General features: G+C 38.3%; 8 protein-coding genes across 8 annotated transcripts; 4 read left to right on the top strand and 4 right to left on the bottom strand. All coding sequences in view use genetic code 12, as the record gives it.

Moving 5' to 3' along the window:
• Positions 1–334: 334 nt before the first annotated feature.
• On the bottom strand, positions 335–4,201 carry PSD2 (phosphatidylserine decarboxylase 2; the record flags this gene model as incomplete). The annotated part of the gene is made up of 2 exons (XM_007377066.1): positions 335–3,354; positions 3,409–4,201. 2 exons carry the CDS (start codon positions 3,979–3,981, stop codon positions 754–756), a joined length of 3,174 nt encoding a protein of 1,057 aa, XP_007377128.1.
• On the top strand, positions 441–680 carry SPAPADRAFT_142796 (uncharacterized protein; the record flags this gene model as incomplete). Its single annotated transcript, XM_007377067.1, has 1 exon — positions 441–680. One exon carries the CDS (start codon positions 441–443, stop codon positions 678–680), a length of 240 nt encoding a protein of 79 aa, XP_007377129.1.
• A 17-nt stretch (positions 4,202–4,218) lies between the features above and the next one.
• SRP101 (Signal recognition particle receptor subunit alpha) lies at positions 4,219–5,865 on the bottom strand (the record flags this gene model as incomplete). Its single annotated transcript, XM_007377065.1, has 1 exon — positions 4,219–5,865. The coding sequence occupies one exon, from the start codon at positions 5,863–5,865 to the stop codon at positions 4,219–4,221; it is 1,647 nt and encodes a 548-aa protein (XP_007377127.1).
• An 815-nt stretch (positions 5,866–6,680) lies between these two features.
• Positions 6,681–7,731, bottom strand: SPAPADRAFT_63020 (uncharacterized protein; the record flags this gene model as incomplete). The annotated part of the gene is made up of 1 exon (XM_007377064.1): positions 6,681–7,731. The coding sequence occupies one exon, from the start codon at positions 7,476–7,478 to the stop codon at positions 6,780–6,782; it is 699 nt and encodes a 232-aa protein (XP_007377126.1).
• A 782-nt stretch (positions 7,732–8,513) lies between these two features.
• Positions 8,514–9,431, top strand: TIP1 (transporter; the record flags this gene model as incomplete). The annotated part of the gene is made up of 1 exon (XM_007377063.1): positions 8,514–9,431. One exon carries the CDS (start codon positions 8,572–8,574, stop codon positions 9,370–9,372), a length of 801 nt encoding a protein of 266 aa, XP_007377125.1.
• Positions 9,432–9,472: 41 nt separating this feature from the next.
• MSM1 (methionine--tRNA ligase) lies at positions 9,473–11,310 on the top strand (the record flags this gene model as incomplete). The annotated part of the gene is made up of 1 exon (XM_007377062.1): positions 9,473–11,310. The coding sequence occupies one exon, from the start codon at positions 9,485–9,487 to the stop codon at positions 11,246–11,248; it is 1,764 nt and encodes a 587-aa protein (XP_007377124.1).
• Positions 11,311–12,053: 743 nt separating this feature from the next.
• Positions 12,054–15,968, top strand: SPAPADRAFT_52267 (uncharacterized protein; the record flags this gene model as incomplete). Its single annotated transcript, XM_007377061.1, has 1 exon — positions 12,054–15,968. The coding sequence occupies one exon, from the start codon at positions 12,054–12,056 to the stop codon at positions 15,966–15,968; it is 3,915 nt and encodes a 1,304-aa protein (XP_007377123.1).
• On the bottom strand, positions 15,132–16,367 carry SPAPADRAFT_63016 (transcription elongation factor; the record flags this gene model as incomplete). Its single annotated transcript, XM_007377060.1, has 1 exon — positions 15,132–16,367. The coding sequence occupies one exon, from the start codon at positions 16,353–16,355 to the stop codon at positions 16,017–16,019; it is 339 nt and encodes a 112-aa protein (XP_007377122.1).
• Positions 16,368–16,409: the final 42 nt, after the last annotated feature.

Here is a 16,409-nt window from a genome sequence, read left to right as displayed (position 1 = left end):
AAAATAAAAAACAATACTTTCCAAAATGTGTGAAAAAAAAAAAAGTAAAAAAATAAAAAATAAAAAACTGGCCCCATGTTTTTACCCCGGATGGGAACAAAAAAAATACTTTTCGTTCCACGGATTGATGTTCCGAATGTAATCACCAGACAATTCACAGTAACTGCAAAGTTATGGTACTTACCTAATAAATAGATGAGGTTTGATTCAAGCTAATCTCGTAAAACTGTCTGCATATGTTTACGACATCTAACCAGATTACCTTGTTTCATGATAAAAATAAAAAGAGGGGGAAGGGTCTTGCTTTCCCAAATATTTTTTTTTTTTCTTGAATACTTAGTCTCCCCACGCCCCGGGGTTTCCCGCAACCCTCGCCTATTTAAACTCGTCCTAATCCTAAATCCTTTTTTCCAGACTTTCTTGTAAACACCAAAACGTAAATGTCATCTGTGTTATCTACCGGTTTAAAGGGATTAGTAGCTGGTCTTGTCATCCCTCCCGTTGTCACCAAATTTGTGATTATCCCATACTTGTTCCGAAATAACTTCAAGGAAATTCATTACATTCAACATGAGCTCGATCATGTCGGATGGCTTGTCCGTGGTTTAGAAGAAAATAAAGGATACCATGAAGATGATTTGTATCGTCCTGCAAGCTACTACGGTCCATACCAACAGTAGGTGAAAAAGAAAAAAAAGTTAATATATCAAAGGTATTTATTGGGTTTATGTTCTAAATATACATAATTTATAACTAGTCATCTTCTTCGAGCGACCCTTCCTCGTCAAACGATTCGTTGTCATAGAAATCATCTTCGTCTTCTTGTAAGTCGTCCAAATCTTCATGGCTAAAACTGACATTCTTGGCTTCCCAATTATTGAACTCACGATTGTCCTTGACATCACCGCCTGTCAATACTCGAATCAAGTTCAATTTCAGCGTAGCTGACAATTTCTTAAACTCGACATAATCTCGCTTATCAAACTCAGGTACATCAGGCGAGTGGCCAATACTCTGTCCAACTCGAACAAACGTCTCTACACAATCACTGGAATTTTTGACCAAGTCACGATCAAACTGAAACCTCTTCTTTTCAAACAACAATAAGATCGTAGACCCTCCAAATTTGAAGTATCCAACCTCGTCACCTCTGCCGATCTTGTCACCCTCCTTGACTAGCAACACCGTCGAACCCACCATCATGGCCCCCACAGCGATCATAATCACAGTTCCGAAATGCTCGGTCTTGATCGGGATAATCGTGCGGATATTCTCACCATACACGTCCAATTCCGATCTAATCGCCATGGGATTCACAGTATAGTACTCTCCCTCGATCTCCTTCATGCTCTGAATAACACCGTCAACAGGCGAATGGAACCTATGGTAATCCTGGGGAGCTAATCTGAATATTCCCAATGAACACTGACTAGCATTGAACAAGTCGGTCTTTTCCAAATTATTGAAATTCCCATTGAATAGTTTGGCAATGGTGAAGTTCCTTCCCTTGATCCACAACTTGGTGGCATCGTCAACCGTCTCAAACACAACACAACGGCAGTCGGCGGGTGACAGGACAATCTTGGGGTTGCTTTCATCTTCCAATGGTCGTGCATTGGGTTTGAGTTTCCGATAAAAGAATTCATTGAATGTGGGGTATTCACTTGGATTCTCAATCAAGTAATCTTTAAGATTCAATCCGTGGAACTTTATAAACGGGATGATATCGGCTTTCAGTTGGGGATTATCAAACTTGACCCCTTGCTTAATACTCAACTTTCGTAAAAGTATTCTGATTCGTTTAGTTTTCGCCTTATCTAACCCTTTGTAAAGAAGTCGGATCCCCAACCGGACATACACCGACATCTTCTCCTCCATGATAATTCCGCTCATACGGTCCTGAACCAAGATATTGGCCGAGTTACCACCTAATTGATACTTCCCATACGTCAACTTGATCAATACTTTGGTAAACCACTTTTTAGTCGCTTGATGGGGAGTAACATACGACGAAACCAAGAGTTTATTAACAATACTCCAATCTTTAGAAGCACATATCGCGAAATGAGTAATGATATCCAAGTCCTGGCGTTTGGAAAACCGTTTCTGGTTGCAGATGGGGCATCGTTCAAACTGAAAGAGTTTCAGATCATCCCCGTTCTTGGCCGACTGGACGTGATTTTCAAGGGCATTGATGATTTCTTCATGGGTGAGTAAGTCCCCGCCCCACACCAGCTTGCCCAAGGTATTGTAAAATCCATTGACGATTTCATCACTATTGAAACAACCAAAAGTGTCCAACAACGAAAGCAATTCAAAATAATCATATCCTTCTCCGTCATTCACTTTATACTGTTGTAAAAGCGTACTCCAAAACTTGCGTCTCAAGTCATCATAAGCTTCAAACCGAACTCTAATTTTAAGTTCGGGATTATAATCGCCAAACTGGCCTAAATACTTTTCCTGCAAGTCTAATGCCAACGACATAACTCTGAATTTTGTCGTGTCTATATGTGAACTAGTAATAACCTTCTTCCTCGAGAACTTCTTTCTTCGAATAGACTTGACCAAATCTTCATCATCCACGATCCTAATACTTACATTCAGTGGAGACTCGTTCCCCGTGGAAAGCCCTTCATCTATGGAATCAGGATTACGTGACATGTTTGTCACGGTAGCGTACTCAGTCAAATCACGTAATGGTAAGGTGATCCTAGCGATATTGTCATGAAAAGAGAAATGATCTTTATCCAAAACAAGAAACTGGATATTGAAATTCTGCTCCGAGCTCAACACCTCCAAGGCAATCCGTTCATTAAAAATCGGGTTCAAAGTATGACGTTTCCAACTGGTTCGAAATGTCTTTTTACCAAATGTGACAACCACAAACGGATCCATGTCGTATGCTGTTCGCGTAAAATTTCTGATGGGTGGTAGACCAGAACACGATACAATTTCAATAAAGGCCACCCCAGCAATTTCGTTATGGCCATTACGACCAAACTCAAAGTTTCCTGTCCCATTTCTCTTTTTTCTTTTCCGCTTAAGCTTGTCAAGACGTGACATCTTGGGGGAGGTGCTCAAATCGCTGGCTATCCAAGAATCATCACTAAAGCTGTCAGTGGACACTTCTGATAAGGAACTTGGATCTTCTTGCTCCTCTTGCAATTTCAATACTCGGTTGTGTGTGCCCATATTGCCTGTATCAACATCGCTTTCGTCATCACTCACGTCTATAACATCACCTGTGTTTTGATAAAACCCTTGCTCATCAGGGTTGGTGCTGTCAGGCTGCAGAACGGGATGCACCAACGAATCTAGCCACTCTTTAAACAAAACTTCCTTATCGGAAATCTCAGGTACATTTCCCATCCGTGCATTTTGCAATTGACTGGCCAAACTTTCTACACTGCTGCTTGAGTTGTTTCTCCTGGTTCTTCTCGAACCTCTCTTTCTCCTTTTGGAAACCAACTCAAATGAAACTAGTAATGATCCAGTGACAAATGTTCTTTGCAGTTCACTCGAAGAAAGCCTGTACCATTTCAACTCCGTCTTTTCTTTAAACTTGCCATCTTCATAAAACAAATCTCGAATGGACAATCTCAACTCACCGAGATAGTTCTTGTATCGTTTATGTTTATCCCAGATCGTCAAAATCATCATCTGCGAAAAATCATTATGTTTAAGGGGGACAAGTATAGCATCGTCCCAACTTGGTTGATTAGTGTTGAGTTTCTTGGATGTAGAAGTGATAGTCTGGTTCACTTGTACAATTAGAACCGGATTTATGCTCTTGCGAGATGAATATTTATGGGGTGATAACAACGAATTTGTGGTCGAACTAGTGGACACCAAATCGGCAGCCCTATTGGCATTGATCTTGAGGAATAGTCGAGAATTTAAGTCAATGGGAGGTGGGCCTTCTTGAGATGATGCTGAGGAAACCGAGTTTGATTTGGGTCTGTGAAATCGTTGTTTCATGTGGGTGTAGGATGAAGCAATGTGAGACAATTGGAACAAGGGAGAGAGGGGGGTTGTCGTACCTGATTTGGCGTTCTTTTTCTTTCCTTAATAAAAAGCCGTATGATTTTGCTTTTTTTTCGTCAAAGATATTTTCCGGGGTTGCAAAAGCGATGGTCACCACACTGGCCATTGTTAAAACGTGTTTGAGGGGTAGTAGCAAACATTACAAAATAATATATATTATTAGGTATATACTTACTTCATTAACATCTCTACAACTTGCTTAACACTCAATCTCTTAATGTCGGTATAAGTTTGACCCGTGCCTACAAACAAAATAGGGACTTTCGTAGCCATAACCATGTTGATCATAGTACCAACCAAATCACCCACAGTATCGACTTTGGAAATGATAAAGAAGTCTAAATTTCGCTTGTTTCCAAACGCATTGTTGAAATTTATCGCCTGTTCAACTGAGTCTGTTCCGACTAATGCTTCACCGACCATGATGATCTTATCGGGGTCGGCAGCATCACCAAACTTCTTCAATGGTGCCATTAACTTGGCATTGGAATGGGTTCTACCTGCGGTATCAATCAATACAATATCGAATTTCTCATCAGTGGCGAACTGAATGGCCAGTTTGGCCGTTTGCACTACATGATCTCCGGCTCCGTACCCCTTTTCAAATAGCTCAATCTTGGAAGATGTGGTGGTTGACATGTCATTTAATTTCTGCAAGTTATTAACATGCACTTTCAATTGTTCAACTGCCCCTGACCTGAAGGTGTCACAGGCACAAATCAAGACATTTAAATTGTTCTGCAAGAACCAATAAGCTAATTTGGCAAGATTGGTGGATTTTCCCACACCATTGACACCGACCACAGAAATGACATATGGTCTTGTTCCTCTAGTTTTTTGTTTTTTGATATCGTAAAGTAAATCAGTAGATACATTAGGAGTTAAAATCTTGGTTAATTCATCAGTTAATGTTTGTTGGTAAACGGCCATGGTTATGTTACTCTTGTTCTGCAATTTCAACTTTATCTTTTCTATTATAGATTTGGAGGTTTGCGGAGCAATGTTTTTGGAAATTAATTGATCATGGAATTTCTTGGACACTTCATCGACATTAATTGCCCCACCAAAATACGAAGAAATCTTGGAGAAGAATCCTGACTTTTGAGTTCCAGCACCTTCTTCTTGCTCCTCGTCATCAGATTCATTCAAAATGTCATTTAATTCATTGACAAGCACTAAATCGTTGTCCTTGACAAATGCAGTTTGATCAATGTTCAAAATTGACTTGTCTCCTTCTCCAACTTCACCTTCAACTTGTCCATTCGAATAATCCAATGCCTCTTTCCCATCAAAGTCAATCATTTCTTCACCATCCCACTTTCTCATCTTCTTCCCACCTTTAGCTTTCTTAGCTGAAGGAGTGCTTGTGCCACTAGCATGACCACTCAATGGTGTTCTCTCTCTGACTGGTGTGGCACTCTCCTCGCTCTGCTTCAACTTCATCAATTGGTTAAATTGAAGATCAACCAATTTTTTCAACTTACTGTGGTCCTCGTCATCCCCCTCCTCACTCAACTTGACAAAAGTCTTCAAGATCCCATTCAAAGTCAGTCTAATTTTCTCACTGTCAATGGTTGTCACAGCATCAAAGTATAACGCCGCATATAAATCGCCACTGCTGCCAACGTCATCACCGCCCTTTCTATGCAAACTATAGAATCTCTTTTGGCTGATGGTCTTGGTGACAAAGTTAGGTGCTAGATCAATACAGGTTTCGTTAACGATATGGGAAATCAAGTCGTTGAATGGGTGAATTTTTGTGTTGAATTGATATTCTACCTTTCCTGAAGGTCTAAATATTATAAGAGATTGTGACATTGTGTACGTCTATTTAACCGCTCAATCAAAGGGTATATCAGTTAGTCAATTGAACAAAAAAAGTAAAAAGCTTCCACCGTCTTCTGAAAGTTAACAATTTTTGAGTGACAACAAAACTTTTTTGGGTGTTGTACGAAGAACGAGCAAAAAAAAATTAATGGCGTCACAGACAGGATTCGAACCTGCGAAGGAAAATCCCAACGCCTTAACCGCTGAATTAGCAGGGCGTCGCCTTAACCACTCGGCCACTGTGACTCAATTTTTTTTGAAGGGTTTCGGTATGCATTACTGACTATGTATGCTGGAAATTTCCTATTTCGTGAACCAATGAAGTTTTGAATGATCTAATATTTCCAGTATTAATGTATGGTGATATTTAATATGTTTAAATCCTTCTCTAATCATTTAATGAATTATTTGTGTGTTTATTTTGGCCATAACTTTCTAATATTTTTTGAATTTTTTTTGCAACAATTTCACAAGAATTTTATTCAGTTATATTTTATATCCTTCAAACTTGCTTTCATCCCGTGATTCCTTTGCAAGTCTTGTGCTAACAAGAGAATGTCAGTGGTTTGATTTAGAGAAGCCTGCATGTGCCTTATTTCCAAGTATAAATAGTCTTTATGCAACTTGCAGTTGTTTGTAAATGCCAAATAATTCAAATGTAGAACATCGACAAGAGCTGAAAATGCTTCATGGATAGAGACTGTACAACGACCAAAGTATTACAACAAATAGATTACCAAGATGAAATAGTATACGAACCTGACCAGACTATCAAATCTAGTTTTGCTTGATGATTCTTGCTTAGAACCAGAGAGTTCAAGTCCAAATACATTATGTATTAAACCAGACAAGGGTTAAAAAAAAAGATCTATCTATGCTATTCTAATACAGATACAACACAATACTTAAAACAAACAAAAGAAAAAGAAGACAGCAAAGAAAGTGATAATTGATAATTGATATACGAACACAATGTCACAATAAATAATTACCAATGTCTTTCCAACAGAGCCAAAGAAACTCCTCAGCTTTGTACTTCCGCTTAACATTTTGTCTGACTTGTCTGGATAATTAGTCATTTGTGTGCTGGTTGGTTCTTGCTGTGTTGTATCTATCTTCTGGGTAGATTTTGTTTCTGTGATTGATTGCTCAGTGGCAGTTTTGTCCACATTTTTGACATTTTGATATACTAGCTGTATAGGAATACCGCCATCAATAGGACCGTCATCAGAATACCCAAGGGAAATTATGCTTTCGCTTTCGCTTTTTATTGCATAAAGTGCATCTGAATGTTTAAATTCAACGAGTCGATTATGGCCCTCCACAAGCACAACTTCAACCTTATCTTTCGAACTCAACTCTAACTTCGAATCTGATAAACTAAAATACACCTTCTTGCCTGGCTCAACTATGAATAAGAATTTGGATTCATTATCGTATTGAAATTCCTTGGCATCTCCCAAAACCAAAGAAGACCCCTCGATTGACACACCCTGACCATTGTATTCCTGATTAACGGACCGGGAATACAACTTAACCGTAAATACGGATGCAAACACATGAATGCTGAAAGTTGATACTAAAATGAATGTACGAATGAGCATGATTAAAGAATGTTTTCTGTTTGGTACAGCTAAAAATAAAGCCAGGCAAACTGGTGCCACTTATCTCGTAATATATAGATGAAAAAAGCTTTCAGGTTTACTTAGTTGTCTTGAAAACAAGGTTTAAATAAGGGTTCACAACCTGAAAATAATATTGCATGATTTTATTTACGCGAACCTTAATGACTAAACCAACGCCCACCCCGTAATTTGTTTTTAGTACATGATAAAAACCTAATTCTGTTGGTTGGGGAGGGGGGGGGGGAGGATTTCCTCGGGGGACAGGTACAAACGAGAAAAAAAAATTGGCCCAGAAAAGAAAATGTTGAGCTGCGAACTTTTAGCCTGTGGAGTTGAAGACGCTACTGGTGAGGCAGGTGATTGCTAACGGCTTTAACATGTGAACATTATTATAACAAAAATCGGAAAATCCAAGCTATTAATTCTCATCATCACTCTATTAACAACTCTGTAATCAACAGCATATCTTTATAATTTCATGTTAGTTAAAAACACAAATAAGGTTTATATACTAGCTTATTCTGATAAGTTCAAGGGTTATCACCTACTAACTTTATTGGTTAAAACACAAGGGCTCGTTTAAACTTTGAACACAGGGCGCGTCAATTGTTTACTTGAAAAACTTTAATCATGCTTTGGTACCCTTATCTACACACAGACAGCAACTGCCTCTTGTACTAGATGAATGGGTGTTTATATCTAACTTCCGTCAATGTGTTATAGACAAGAGTTGTCACTTTGATGCTTCAGTAGTTTATAGTTTGTTGATATTAAGACGGCCGAACTTTTGCAAGACACTAGAAATAATATTCAATGCTATAGATTGATTATTCAACTAAACAAAGATCCATTATGAAATCACTAGGAACATTCCTTGCTGTTACAGCGTAATTACGCTATAGTAGCATTTTGCATCCACTGATTTTTTGATAAATTGGTAATGACACACCCAACGACAACCTTACGCGAAAAATTCACCACAATAAAGAACAGAAAATTAAAGAAACTTGAGACAACACTACAACAAACATCAATCCACTACCCTCAAAAAAAAAAAAGCTCGTCCACAGACATGGCTTATTATCAACCACAGGGGAACACACCCCAGAATATGCAATTCTATCAATCGAATTATTCCTCGGCATACCAACCACAGCAGCCTCTAGCTGGCACCCCTGGTGGCGCACCTAACCCACCACTAGGACCCATGGGTTCCATGGACAACGCCTTCGGCGCCAATATGGACGTTAGAGGAGAAATGGGAAGAGGAGAGTTGAGTCCTGGATTATTAGCTGCATTTGGTACATCAGGATACCCTGGTGAACCTCCCTTGTTGGAGGAATTGGGAATAAATTTCCAACACATCAAAGACAAAACACTTGCCGTATTAAATCCCTTCAATAAAAATATAACCTCCGATATAATGACTGATTCCGACTTAGCGGGTCCAATATTGTTTGTATTGTTATTTGGTACATTATTATTATTGGCAGGTAAAGTTCAGTTTGGATATATTTACGGGGTTGGGTTATTTGGTACTGTGAGTTTACATTATTTATTTAAGTTTATGAGTAGTAACGATAGTCAAATTGATCTTGTTAGATCTACATCGGTAATTGGATATTGTTTGTTACCGCTTGTGTTGATAAGTGTTGTTGGGGTCATCACGTCTTTGGATAATTTGGTTGGTTACATTTTGAGTACAATTGCCGTTTTATGGTGCACTTACTCAGCATCAGGGTTCTTTGTTGCTGTGTTGAAATTGCACAATGTGAGACTATTAATTGCCTACCCATTGTTCATGTTCTACGCTGTGTTTGCTTTAATGGCTATTTTTGTAGAAAAGTCACCAAATGTGAAAACTGCATTGTGATAACTCACTGTGTTTATAAAAGTATTATTTAATAGAATGTCAAAAAAAACAAAAAAAAACTTCAATTTCGTAGACAGAATCCCCCACCAATACTACTACTACCACCACCGTCATGGCCACTCGCTATAACAACATGATCATCCGATCAAGACCCTGGTACATATTCAAACGTCTCAATTCAACCAAACCATTCTTTACATCCACTCCCATTTTCTACGTCAATGCCGCACCCCATATTGGACATCTTTACTCCATGTTATTGGCCGACGTGAGAACCAGGTGGGAAAAACTTGACCCAAATAAAAAGGCATATTTCCTAACAGGTACAGATGAACATGGTCTTAAGATCCAAGCAGCAGCAGAGAAACAAGGAATCGACCCTAAGTTGTTTGTCGATCAAGTGTCTACCAATTTCAAAGATTTAGCTAACCTCGTTAATATAGATTATGATAGATTTATCAGAACCACAGACGCAGATCACATCACTTTGGTACGTCACTTTTGGGAAATGATGATGGAAAAGGGGTACATCTACCAAGGATCTCATAAAGGGTGGTATTGCGTTAGCGACGAGACTTTCTACCCCGACAATCAAATTGAAGAGTTTGTGAATAAGGAAGGAGAAACCAAAAAGAGATCAATTGAAACCAAGAATGAAGTGGTGTATCAAGAGGAAAACAACTATTTCTTTAAGTTATCTGAATTCCAACTGCAATTATTGACTTTCCTCAAGAGCAACCCTGACTTTATCAAACCCAAATCCAAGTACGAATTAATAGTCAATGAATTGACCAAGAACAAATTACCCGATTTGTCAATTTCTCGTCCTGCTTCGAGATTAAAATGGAGTATTGAAGTTCCTAATGACCCTACTCAAAAAATGTATGTTTGGTTCGATGCCCTTTTAAACTATTTGACAGCAGCTGGATTCCCTCAAGGTTTCACCCTTGGCGAACAAGGACAGTATATAACTTCACCAACAAATATTTGGCCAGCTACTCATGTTATTGGTAAAGATATTGTCAGATTCCATTGTATATACTGGCCTATTTTCTTGATGGCTGCAAAGATTGATCTTCCAAGACAAGTTATAGTCCATTCCCATTGGTTAGTTGATGGAGTTAAGATGTCAAAGAGTTTAGGTAATGTCATTGACCCAGTTGATATATCCAAATATTATGGTATTGACCCAGTAAGATTTTTCCTTATTGAAAATTCCAACATTGCCGATGATTGTAAATTCAGCGAGGTTGCACTTAGTAGTACCAGAGATATGTTACTTGGAAAATACGGAAACTTGTTTATGCGTATCGGGGCAAAGAATTTCAATGTACGCGAATCGGTTCAAGATTATCATTCAGGGAAGTTTACCAATATTGAAGATACTATAAAAGCCCACACTATAAACAGAGATTCTGTTGACATCCTCATTCAACAACGACAAGAGCTAATTGAAAAACTCGATTCCTTGTACGAGAGAATGAATGAAAACTTTGTCAATTTTGACTCTATGAAGGCAATGCAGTCTTGGTGGTCAGTGCTTGATGCTACCAATGGAATTTTCCAAACTGCCGAGCCTTGGTTATATGCCAAAAAGATAAAACAGGATGATCCATCAAAGCAAGAATATGCAAACTTGATCAGTTCATATGTATTTATGTGTGCCGAAACATGTAGAATTACTTCGATATTACTTCAGCCAATTGCCCCAGAATTAGCAGAGAGAATGTTGGATAGATTAGGAGTGGCCAAGGATAATCGAAATTCTACATTTGCTAAATTTGGAGCAGATTCTAGTTATGGAGCTGGTGCCAATGATAAGGGACATAAAGTTCCTCTCGAAAAGGTTGAGCTTAGAATAGAAGCGGAAAGTTAGATTGTATAACTTGTAAATAGACATGTATATAACTACAATGAAACGTTATACCAATTACTAAACTGAACATGAAGGCATTATCTGTGGGTGAAGGGGGTTTACAGCCATAGTTCAAGTCATATCACATGACATTCGTCACATGACAATTTCCATCCCGTTTAGGGCAACCAGGGCAAAACCAAAATTGGAACACGAAATCAATGTTGACAGAATGACAACAATCCACATACTTTAAATGCAATTAATAGATTTGATGCCTCTGGTTGCAAAAATTGCAACCATTTTTAAAGAAAACTAAAACACGTCTTGATATTTTATTTGATATTGATACCTGTGGCTACGTACTACAAAAATATCGACATTTTCAAACATTACGATTCATTTAAGAAAAAATCGCCCCCTTAATACTTCTTTTACATATGGATATCTTAAAATATAGTGTGTTGGTGGTTGTCTTCATCTGGTCCTCTCCACCGTTTCAAACGCCTTTTGGTAAGAAAAACTCGACAAAATTTGGCGTTTTGTACGTGCACGTACCAATTCCTCATACAAAAAAAAAGAGATTCCAAAGCAAACAACCAAACTAAAAACTTACAACCAAGTAAAGGCAAAACCAAATCAAGTCCAACTACCACATACTGGTTTAATATTAATCCATTTAAAGTCCGGATTGGGGTCGATTTGTATTAATTAAGTGTGCAAGTAAGTTTTACCTCCCTTTAGAGCTTATACAACTGAATATTATTCCCGTGTTGTAAACAATTTATTTGCTCACCTTTACTACAACAAACGAAAAGAATTGAAAATGTCAAGGAGAGGAAAATCTAGACAGATCCCTGATGATGATGAGGATTTTGATTATGAAGCAAATGACAACGAAGTGTTGCCTGCCAGAAGATCCAGGTCGAGAGTGACATCCTACAAAGAGCAAGAGGAAGACTACCAGGAGGAGTTCCAGGAGGAGTTCCAAGAGGACATCAAACAAGAAGAAGCGCCCCAAGATATAAAAGCCGAACCAGAAGAAGAGGCAGAGGAAGATATCTTTGCAGATGACTCTTCTACTGAAAAAGACGACGGTGGAGACGACTATATAGAAGACGACAATGTCGATAATGAAGATGATGACCAGATTACCACCAGTAGAAGAAAGCGCGGAAGGAAAAAGGTTGTCAAGAATAGACATATTGGTTCAGATGATGAATTCTATGATGATGGAGATGATGATGATGACGACGATGATATTATCAGTGAAGAGGACGATTACATGGAAAAGCTTCAGCAACGTAATTTCATAGTACAAGATGAAGAAGACGGGGATAGTGCATATGGCGTATCCAGACCCAAAAAAAAGAAGGCTAAAAAGGTGAAAAATTCAAGATCTGCTTCACCCAAGCGGAGTACCAGATCAGGGAAAACCTTTGGAGAAGACATTTTGCCCGAACCTGCCGCCGACGATGAATCAGAAGATGATATTCAAAAGGAAATTGCTGATTTATATGATTCGTCTCCTATTAAGGGAAGTCCAATTCAGCATAAGCTAAGAGAAAGGGCTAAAGTCGATTATACCATCCCACCACCAATAAGCAATGATGCAATGTTTAACAGCTTCCCCAGAGCAAACACACCAAAAAGAGGTAGAGGTAGACCAAGTTATAACAAGAGTGAATTTAGAAAAATATTATATCCCACGGCAGGTCCCTTTGGTGGAAGTGATGTGATTTCTTTATTTGGAACAAACATTCCACCAGGAGGCATTCCAATTCAAACCATTCCTGGTATGCCACAAGCTCCTAGTAATAATTTAACTGCCATTGGTCAAAATTTAAGTGATTCTGATTCTTCAGAAGATGAAATTGCTCCTATAAATGGTGAAGCTACCGTTTCCAAGAAGGTACCAAAGCCTAAGTCGGGCACCAAACTAACTACTGGAGGTGATACTAGGAAAAAGAGTAACCTTTCAGATACTGATCCTCTTGGAGTTGATATGAATATTGATTTCTCCGTAGTTGGTGGTTTAGACAATTATATTAACCAATTGAAAGAAATGGTGGCATTACCCTTATTATATCCTGAATTGTATCAAAACTTCGGAATAACCCCACCACGAGGTGTTTTATTCCATGGTCCTCCTGGTACTGGTAAAACTTTAATGGCAAGAGCATTAGCTGCCAGTTGTTCCACGGCTGAACGTAAAATTACATTCTTTATGAGAAAAGGAGCTGATTGTTTAAGTAAATGGGTCGGTGAAGCTGAAAGACAATTGCGCTTATTATTTGAAGAAGCCAAGAATCAACAACCTTCAATTATATTTTTTGACGAAATTGATGGGTTAGCACCAGTAAGATCATCCAAACAAGAACAAATTCATGCCAGTATTGTATCAACATTGTTAGCATTAATGGATGGTATGGATAATCGTGGTCAAGTTATCGTTATTGGTGCTACTAATAGACCAGACTCTATTGATCCAGCATTGAGAAGACCTGGTAGATTTGATCGTGAATTTTATTTCCCCTTGCCTGATATTCCAGCAAGATTGGAGATTTTACAAATTCATACCAGGAAATGGCATCCATCATTACCTAAAGTTTTCTTGGAGAAATTGGCTGAATTGACTAAAGGTTACGGAGGTGCTGATTTGCGAGCATTATGCACTGAAGCTGCTTTGAATAGTATTCAACGGAAGTATCCTCAGATTTATTCCAGTAATGATAAGTTAAAGATCAATCCTTCAAAGGTTACTGTGATTGCTCAAGATTTCATGAAAGCAATGGAAAAGATTGTTCCATCAAGTGCAAGATCTACTTCGTCTGGTTCAGCACCATTACCCGAGCATTTAGTACCGCTTCTTGAAGACAATTTCAAAGAGATCACTAGCAAACTTAATGAGTTACTTCCAGGAATCAAGAATACCAACTCCAAGAAAACCACAACATTGGAAGAAGCCAAGTATTTGGACCCTTCAATAAAAGATGAAGATGGAGGATTCTCCAAACATCAACTTCTCAGGAGTTTAGATACTTCGCGTATTTTCAAGCCTCACTTACTCATATCTGGCCCACGAGGAAACGGACAGCAATATCTTGGGGCTGCTATCTTGAACCATTTAGAAGGATTTCAAATCCAATCATTAGATTTAGGAAATATGTTTGGGGATGTTACTCGTACGCCTGAACTGACCATTGTCCAAACATTTGTTGAAGCAAGAAGACATCAACCAAGTATTATATACATTCCAAATATTGAAATTTGGTTTAATGTTGTTCCATACACCGCAAGAGCTACTTTGATTAGTTTATTTAGAGGATTGAAGAGTAATGAAAGGGTTTTGCTTTTGGGAATTTCCGATTGTCATGTTGAGGAATTGGACGATGAGATTAAGGATGGATTTGGATTTGGCAAGAATGATAAGAGTTCGGTTGAGTTGAAATCTCCTACTCAATCACAACGTGAAAATTACTTTTCCATCGTGTTAAAGACTATTCACATGAGACCTTTCGAGTTTATCAATGACTTGGAAAATCGTCCATTAAGAAAGTTGAAACAATTAAAGATCGTGAAAGAACAAGGCAAACCATCTGATGTAGCCATTCAGAAGGAAAAAGCCAAGGAACAAGAATACAAGGACACGAAATTAAAGAATATTCTTAAAATTAAACTTGCTGGATTAATGGACCTTTTCAAGAATAGATACAAGCGATTCAAGAAGCCTATTATTGATGAAAACTTCTTGATTCATTTGTTTGACCCATCTGTTCTTGAAAATCCTTTGAATTTATATGAGGTTCTCTACGTCAAGTCAGATGATCCAGAACATAAGAATATGATTAAGGAATTGACTACTGGAAGATATTACTATAATATGGATTTGGATACTATTGAAGAGAGATTATGGAATGGGTACTATAGTGAACCTAAGCAGTTCCTTAAAGATATCAAGATGATAGTCCGCGATTCCATAACTTCAGGAGATAGAGAACGTATCTTGAAAGCTAATGAAATGTTAACCAATGCCCAGTTTGGAATCGACGATTTCTCCACTCCAGAATTTTTGAAGAATTGTCGTGAGGTCAGAGAAAGAGATTTGAAGAAGCAGGAGAAGTTGTTGGAAGAACATAGGAAATTACAAGAAGAACTTCAGAAACAAGCTGAGCTTAGCCAAACATTGACTCATGAAGCGATAGAAGGTGCCATCCCAGAAGAGCCTCATGTGAATGGCGTGGTTGTCAATAGTGATCCAGCACCAGTAAGCAGCTTGAACAACTTATTAACAGAAACTTCTGCTGAAGCACCAGCACCAGAGGTAAGTACAGCGAATGAGGTTGTTCCTATTGTTACAGACCAAGTTGAAGAGCAAGTTGAAGAGCAAGAGCAAGAGCAAGTGCTTGAGCAAGTGCAAGTGCCAGTGCAAGAGCCAGTGCAAGAGCAAGTGCAAGAGCAAGTGCAAGTGCAAGAGCCAGTGAAAGAGCAAGAAGAATCGGAATCTGACTCAGAATCAGAAGCCGAAGAGCTTGATATAGACCAATCCAGACAAGTTACCATTGACGAGGACAAGTTGCAATCATTAAACAACAAACTCGTTACAGTAACCGACAATTATAATATTGAAAAATTAGAAAACGTTATGGCCAAATTAATGGATATTGTTTGGAAAGATCGAAACCAATGGGATAAATCAGAAACTTTACAAAATCTTACAACAGCCATTGACTCTTTATAGACTATATGTATAATATTACAAAATTAATAATACAACTAGACTTTTTAACTAATCTTCAGCACTTCCATCTCTTGGTCTGTAGATAACATTTTGTTCTTCCAAATCTCTGATGATATCAGGAGGCAACTTCCCATTGACTTTAACTGCATAAAGACCCGGAGCAAACGAATCTATTCGTAACCATCTCGCTACCCATGATTCTTTATTATCGGCACCCAAGGCAACAGTACCTTCAAATGATGGAGATGTACAGTCTTGAATTTGGCCATCTTCGTTATCTTGATAATGCAAAAGACTTTCACAATTTGGACATCCAGCTGAATAGAACTTCTTGAATGGTTGGATTATACCACAGAGCATACATGCTCTTTCTGATCTGCTTGACATGGTGGTTGTATCAATGGTACAAATATCTGAATTATTCGATTTCTTTTTCTCAAC

The sequence above is a fragment of the Spathaspora passalidarum genome, assembly GCF_000223485.1.
Source record: "Spathaspora passalidarum NRRL Y-27907 unplaced genomic scaffold SPAPAscaffold_6, whole genome shotgun sequence".
Taxonomy (NCBI): domain Eukaryota; kingdom Fungi; phylum Ascomycota; class Pichiomycetes; order Serinales; family Debaryomycetaceae; genus Spathaspora; species Spathaspora passalidarum.
The sequence above is the reverse complement of the archived record's forward strand: the minus strand, read 5'-3'. Positions and strand labels throughout refer to the sequence as shown.